This window comes from Gymnoscopelus braueri (genome assembly GCF_963280865.1).
Source record: "Gymnoscopelus braueri genome assembly, chromosome: 7".
Lineage (NCBI taxonomy): Eukaryota > Metazoa > Chordata > Actinopteri > Myctophiformes > Myctophidae > Gymnoscopelus > Gymnoscopelus braueri.
The window spans coordinates 30,486,155-30,494,231 of NC_137608.1; the positions used below are offsets into that span (position 1 = coordinate 30,486,155).

Below are 8,077 nucleotides of genomic sequence, written 5' to 3' on the forward strand. Positions count from 1 at the left end.
ACATTCTTGGTCGTGTCTCACTGTAGAAGTCTTATTATAGATAGTACTTTGGTCATATCCAAAAGTAAGAAATCTTAAAAGTAATTATTTAATGTTCATTTCATTTCTGGTAAGCTTTAGAGGCAGTTATTAGTATTATGTAATGTTTTTAGGTTTTGTTGAGCTTACTAACATATTTTCCATGCATAATTGTAGTTGGACTTTTAGTTCATCATAACAACTAACCATATGATTTCTTTGTGCAGGGGTTCGCACAGAACAGGATCTTTATGCACGACTTATTGACTCTGTCACTAAACAGGTTAGTTTCTCTGTTCGTCTTCATGAGGGCATCTGAACTTCATGTACTTAACCAGAAATTGATTGATTGTACATGAAATCTAATCGCTACCATTTCTCATTTCTCCTCCTTTCTCAGCCCATAGCGTATGAGGGACAGAACAAGAATCCAGAAATGTGCAGAGTTCTGCTCACACATGAGGTCATGTGCAGGTGAGCCACCTTTACACACACACACACACACACACACACACACACACACACACACACACACACACACACACACACACACACACACACACACACACACACACACACACACACACACACACACACACACACACACACAATCAAAGTATCCATTACTCTACATCACTCTGGCTTGTCTCAATGAGTCTGACATGTGGTTTTGGGGCAACGCTCCGAGCCCTACTGTTCAAAAACCAAACTGGGTTTGGACTGTACGTCTCCCTAGCCTGTCATCGTCGTTGCTACAGTGGTAGACCCCTGCCGCTTTCTGCTGTAACACAGCATGTCCCTGGCCAGCTCCTGTTTCTTCCTGGAGCTCCACTCAGGCCTGGAGCTTTGGTGCCAGACCTCCTGACTGTCAGTATCAGACACACATTAGGGGGAACACTCCACTTCCTCTCCCCTACAAGCACCCCCAGCAGTCCATGCTTAACCGCGTGTAGGAACTTTGTCAAGATTTTGTTCATGATAAAAGCGGTGGTGCAGCTCCAATCTTACAGCCTTTTATTAGTGTGTTTGGAAGAAAGAAAAAAGTAGCTTGTGAACTGATTTAATTGTCCATAATTTGGCTTACTCATCATGTTTCCAAAAAGTTTAACCACTTAACCCTTACATATGCTATTGTAAGATAAATGGCCAAAGAAAATATATATATTATAGTTTTTTAGTGAAAATCTTTGAAAATGTAAAAATAGACATGCCCACCAGGTTCAAAGTGGTTAAAAGCGGGATGTGGGTGGACAGAGAGAGTGGACTGGAAGTGGGGCAGTGACCCAGGCTTTTGACGCCAGCAGGGAAAGGACAGGGGGCTGGGGCATGGGAAGAGGGGCTAAGACTGAGTAGGCTTTGCCATTGTGCGGCCAGCAGATGCCCGAATGTGACTCACAGCTGGCTAATAACAGAGCCGAGAAGGCAGAGGGCAAGCGTCACAGCTGGGGAGTGAGGCCGTCTGACAGGGGGGCGTAGGGGGGGCAGGGCAGGGCCAAGCTGGGACACGAGAGGGGTGAGGCGAGGTGTAGGGGTGGCAGATGGTTAGGGGTGGGGGCACTTTTGTTATGCAGGGGACTTGGGAGGGGGTGGGGGGCGGCTGGTTGGCCAGCAGGATCCTCGGACAGGACTGCTGACGAATTGTAGGATGTTGAGAGATGGTGTGTGTGTGTGTGTGTGTGTGTGTGTGTGTGTGTGTGTGTGTGTGTGTGTGTGTGTGTGTGCGTGTGTGCGTGCGTGTGTGCGTGTGTGTGTGTGTGTGTGTGTGTGTGTGTGTGTGTGTGTGTGTGTGTGTGTGTGTGTGTGTGTGTGTTTATGTGTGTGTGTGTGTGTGTGTGTGTGTGTGTGTGTGTGTGTGTGTGTGTGTGTGTGTGTGTGTGTGTGTGTGTGTGTGTGTGTGTGTGTGTGTGTGTATGAGTGTATGAGCGAGAGAGAGAGAGCGCGCGCGTACGCAGTGGGGCAGAGTGGGGGTTGAGTTTGATTCTGAAATCAATGTGACAGATTGCCTGGCTGGCTTTTCACTTGTGAATGGTCTCTCACTGTTTGTAGGGTGTGTTGTTGTACCTTTTCTCCCTCTTTCTTTTATTCTTTTGTCTATTCTTCCCCTCCCCTCTCCTGCCTCCTTTGTGTGGCTCCTGGATCTCCGCCGACGGCAGAAAAGCAGAGTCTGGGCCTGTGTGTGTGCGTGTGTGTGTGCGTGTGTGTGTGCGTGTGTGTGTGCGTGTGTGTGTGTGTGTGTGTGTGTGTGTGTGTGTGTGTGTGTGTGTGTGTGTGTGTGTGTGTGTGTGTGTGTGTGTGTGTGTGTGTGTGTGTGTGGGCCAGACAAATAATGGGTCCTTCTCCATTTTGGCTTTTTCACTGACTTGTTTTGTTTTCTTTCTCTGTTTAATTGCACGCTCAGCCGCTGTTGTGAGAAGAAAAGTTGTGGAAACCGCAACGAGACGCCCTCTGACCCGGTCATCATTGACAGGTAAACACAAAAATCGACAATGAACAATGCCTACCTACTCACCTATAAACACCTTTATAAAAACAACACACAGCATGCACACATGGGCTTCCACACACATTTCCTCTGAAATGTTATCGCGCACAATCTCACCCACAAGTGACTCCTATACATACCGTAAACATACAGGGAAATAAGGGAGAACGAGTGAAAGAAGGAGTGAGTGAGAGCAGAGAGAGAGAGAGAGAGAGAGGGGGAGAGAGAGAGAGAGATTATGGTTTAGAGTGAAGGCAGAGACCCAGAACTTCTTGTTCCTGTGATGAGATGTCTCAAATCAGCCGTTGGTTTTATTGCCAGTAAAGACAGAGGCCCTAGTGAAGAGAGTTATAGAAAAAAAATGACTGAACGTCAATGTACTTTCTATTTATGAATGTTAATGGCGTTGTGTGTGCGTGGGGGGGATAGGTGAATAGGTGTCTACAGTAGATGTTACTGTTTACAGTTTTGACCAAAGCCTGTTTGTGTGTGCGCACGCGTGCATGCTTGTGCATGCTTGTGCATGCACATGCTTGTGCTTATGTCTGTTTCACACATTAATGTAGGGTCCTTATCAGTCAGCCTTCCTACAACATAGTATCAATGCATCAGTGCTACAGGTACAGTACAAGTCTGGTTTCAGTTACACCCTTACACGGTTATCTCTGCCTCTTCTGTTACTCCATCTCTCTGTTTGCCATCTTTCAATTTCGGTCACTCATCTTGGCGACCACCAAAAAACAAAACAAATGTAGACTTTATGAGTAAAGGAGCATGTGGAGGGTCTAGCATACTGTGTGAGGGCTCACATGTGTAGTAAATGTTCCTCCTGACAGTCAGTTATCAGGCTTTTAGAGAGGGTGACCGTTGCCGTAATCGGCGTGTGTGAGGGCCTCCACGTCCCTGGGATTTTGGAGATCTCACAGTGGTCTGTCCGACATTAACCGGCGTGATGAATGTTCACACAGACCTTGTGTAAAATACTTTGTCTATGATGTCATCTGTTCAACCTTCATCACCTTTTACTTTTCCCTCACTCTTCCTCTTTTCCTCTTTCCTGCTTCACCTCTCTCCCTCCCCCCTCCACCTTGCCTTGTTCCATTTGTCTGTCCAGGAAACTCTCGTTTCAAATAGAATCTGTCCTCTTTTCAGTATTTCTGTCTCTATGATTCTCTTTCTCTCTTTTTGTCTCTCTCTCTCTCTCTCTCTCTCTCTCTCTCTCTCTCTCTCTCTCTCTCTCTCTCTCTCTCTCTCTCTCTCTCGCTCTCTCTCTCTCTCTTTCTCGTTCTGTTCGGTTCAAGCTGGCTGGCTGTTGACAGTGTGTCTCAGAGGATCTCTGCTGAAGATAGTTTTCATATAACGGAAAAATCGGGACTGTTGTCTTTTGGATTTTCCCAGAATGCCTTCGGAACAGCTGCTTTTCTCATTTAGCACATTACTTTCCCAATGTCCATCAAACCCCCCCCACCACCACCCACCCTGCTTCTACTTCTATAACCTCTCTTTGAAATTACTTCATGAGTAGCCTACTGGTGCACCGGGCTACTGAGGACAGGACAGGGGGGATCTATTTATCCTTGTGTGACTGGCTGATGCAGGCTGATGTTGTGGCTGGAAGGATTGATTTAAATGGAATCATTGACCTACTGTACTCACTAATCACACTGGGCATATCCCTTCCCAGTGGAGGCTTCTCCCTCCTGCCAGGGCCCATGGAGTCCGGCCCCTTAGGGAGCGAGCCTTTTAGCAGCCAGCTAATTTGTGATAAGCCGAGAGGAATTTTGTTGCGCTGTGGCACTGTGTCCTTTCGTGCCACCTTCTCAATGTGCATCTTACTGGTTGTTTCCATGCATGTATACACAGTATATTACCCCGAGCAAAAATGATTAATGGATTGAACATCTTTGTATTTCTGTATATTTTCATGCATGTTTCATGCATGTGTATGTGGGGGTTCCACCTATGTTTATTTATGTATATGTATGGCTATATATGTGAGATTGTCTATGGGTCTCTGTGACCCCTGAACTGACCTTTTCCCCCAGTCACCACTTGGATCCTAAATTATTCATGTGTGTGTGTGTGTGTGTGTGTGTGTGTGTGTGTGTGTGTGTGTGTGTGTGTGTATGTGTATGTGTGTGTGTGTGTGTGTGTGTGTGTGTGTGTGTGTGTGTGTGTGTGTGTGTGTGTGTGCGTGGGTGCGTGCGTGTGTGTGTGTGTGTCTGGAGGAGACAGTCTGCTTCTGTGGCTGCAGTAATCAGCCTCCTGCTCCCAGCCCCAACACCTGTTCTCCAATTAACATGCAGTGCGCTGGGGCCCACCCGCTCCTACTGCCCAGACATCACTTTCTATTCCTTTTCTTCCTCCCTCTCTCCATTTTCTCTCCCATTCTCAACCCTAAGCTGTCTTTTTAGTTCACCTACAGTATGTGGCTGTCCTCTCATACTCCTCTTAGTGCATGTTTAAGCGTGATTTATACTTTGTTGTTCTACGTGTCGTACAACAAAAGACACAAGATCACAACGTGTCGACCCTTCGTGAGATTGTGAATCTGCTATTTCCGGTGCATTACTTTTCTTACCCCCTATTTCCTTATTCCTCCTCTCCCTTCTCCTTCATGTTGCCAACCTCTCCTCCAATGTCCTCCCTCCCCTCTCCCCCCTCCCTCTCTCTTAGCCTGTCTAATTTTGCAATAATTAGGCAGTGTCATTAGGACACCTACCCAAGCACATGGGAGTTTGCAATTCCCCAAACGGCCCAAACCCCCTCTTTTCTAATCTCCTTTCCATATTGTTTCGGTTTTCACCCCCCCCCCCCCCCCCACCCCGCCCCTCCTTCTCCTTCTGCTACGCTCCCCCCTTCTCCCTAATCCTGATTTGAGTGAAAGGGGAGAGAGGAGATCACAGCTGATCCGTTGGGAAGGGGTGGAGGGGTTGAAGGGAGGCAAGGGCGGTCGTTGACAGAGAGATGACTTTTTAAGTTGCCCATGTGTTGCTGTGGGTTGGGTTCACCCTGCCTAACATCCCATTGGTTCCTGGGTCGTCGTCTTGTTTTGCAGTTGCTCTTTTTATTTTTTACTCATGGTCCTGGTAGGACTTCCTTCTTTGGAGGACATCACTTATCTTTGATGGATGGACTGGCTAGCTCACTGATTGGTTGGTTGATTGAGCGATAGATTGATTCATTGATTGATTGATTTACTCTGTTGTGCTCATAAATCCTCACTAACTATCGTCACAAGTGTTTCCTGCTCCTGGAAGAGTGTTACCATACAGTATTGTAGTTTTGTTATTATAGATATACAGTACAATCCTTGGTGTTAATTTAACTCCAAAGAGTATGCAAATGGCAGAAAATGGACACTTACAATATAGGACTTTACCTGTACTATTAATAACATAAATACGACTGCTTGCAAATCGGGTAACTTTTTTTTTAATGATGCTGATATTTTGGTATTTCTGATACTCTGTCTTAGTTCTGGAAAGACAACCTCTAGTCTTTTGAGTTTTCCTCAATATCCACACAGATAGGTCTATTAATGGTGGTATTACTGCCATGCTGACCTCTGACCTATAAGAAACTATATGAGTCCTGGCCTAAGCTGGCCTCTGTATTTACAAGTGACTTTACAATGGAGACGGGCAGATGTCAGTATTAGTATTAGTTTTTGTAGGAATGGCAGATGTGGTGCGTTGGAGCCAGTTCTCAGTGTAGCAGCATGCTTTTATATTTGGCTAGAAAGCTGAGATCAATAGTTGGTCATAAGGAGAGGTGGGAGGGATCCATCGTAAGGCAGGAACCTTACAGGGAGGGAAGGGGGGGTACAGATCAATGGCAAGCACTATCTCACTAATTGATCGTGTTTCTAAGAGGGGTCTTTCTTAACAAGCCGGTGCTCAGAGAAAAGAGGAATAATCAATGAGAATTTTCCAATGTCATCAATATGGCTACCCCCCCACATTTTAAATGATCGAGAGACTTACAAACATATATAAAGCTCTCCTTTGTGATGGTTCAGATATACATAGACCGATATACGTATATACAGTATATAGGACTGGACTACACACACACACACACACACACACACACACACACACACACACACACACACAGACACGCACACATACGCGTGCGTGCGTGTGTGTGTGTGTGTGTGCGTGTGTGTGTGTGTGTGTGTCTTGAATACACCAATGATTTTACCAGTGTTTATACTGTATGACCTACAAGGCAAATTTTAGTGGTGAGGTTGATGTAAACCCTACTGTTTGAACAATGATTAGTGCTCTCAGGCGATGGCCTGACTTCAAATACTCGGTTCTAAGAGGAATCCATTGCTCTTAATCTTGGGTTGTGGGCAATATTGATCTGTAGTCTTGCTTCTAGTTATGCACAAGTATCATAGGTTTGTTTTTATCCTGTCATCGTAGCGATAGAGAGCTATTTTTGAATCTCAATCAATCTCTAGTAAGATAGTTTTAATTTACTAAGAAATCTATCTGCTCATTCACTAAAGCCCTCATTTCAATAGTGATTATGGTTATGTTAATTCTATATTCATAATGCCAAGGATGTTGTTCCCATAAAATTAATCGTACAGTGTAACAATACAGTACACCGTATTATTACGCTGTATTGTATGTATGCACACACACCCACCCACAAACGCACACACCCACCCACGCACGCACACACACACACACACACACACACACGCACGCACGCACACGCACGAGCACACGCACACACGCACACGCACACGCACACACACACACTCACTTCACAGTGAGTGACATCACATCACACATCACTGTCTTCCAATTGGCACAGTAAAACTGCAGCAATCTTTATGGGTCTTTACGGATTTACACTGTCTGGACCATTTGACCATAAACCATTCAGGTATCATTTGTTAAATTTGTATCTGAATGCCGGGTTTCAGCCACTATCATGTATCATGCCTGTATGTCACAGTTTGTTATCTACAGCACTGGTTCTCAACATTGAGTCCAGGGACCCCCAGGGGTCCTTAAGCGGATTCCAGGGGGTCCCCAGCTAAATGATTGATATTTAGAAACCAAATGGAGAGTTAAATTAACACAGAGGATTTTACAGTGTACATTTGGGTCTACAGAGATAAAATTCATATCAAATTGGAGTCCGTGGCCTAATTCATATCAAACTGGGGGTCCTTGAAATTAAAAAGGATGAGAATCGCTCATCTAAAGTGTGTCAGTCTCAACCTTTGTCAGCCCTTGAATTTATAGAAAGTTCACAAAGCAGTGTACGTGTTTGCATTGTGCATTTGTATTCCTCTAACATCTGGGCCCTGCCTGTGTTGAGCACTGCGCTGTTGTACTTGTTGAGCTTTAAGTTATGTTGACTTATCCCCCGATCCTTGTGGCGAGCCAGATAACTCCTCCTTGTAATTCTAATGGTGGGGAACCACCACTCTCCTGTGTCTCCAACATCCCCCCCCCCCCACAGGAAAACTTGCAACGGCTTTGGGAAAACAACATTAAACTATCGTCCAAAGAATAGGGACGGCAACATTTTTTTGGACTGTGCGAGGGG

General features: G+C 45.5%; 1 protein-coding gene across 4 annotated transcripts in view; it reads left to right on the top strand.

Annotated features, from left to right (window-relative positions):
* The window catches only part of ebf2 (EBF transcription factor 2), a 32,589-nt gene that overhangs the window by 7,281 nt on the left and 17,231 nt on the right, over positions 1 to 8,077 (top strand). For all 4 annotated transcript variants that reach the window (XM_080434125.1, XM_080434127.1, XM_080434126.1 and 1 more), the window contains exons 4-6: positions 246 to 301; positions 419 to 492; positions 2,417 to 2,485. In XM_080434125.1, coding sequence (XP_080290251.1) covers positions 246 to 301; positions 419 to 492; positions 2,417 to 2,485 — 199 coding nt within the window. The remainder of the gene's footprint in view (positions 1 to 245; positions 302 to 418; positions 493 to 2,416; positions 2,486 to 8,077) is intronic.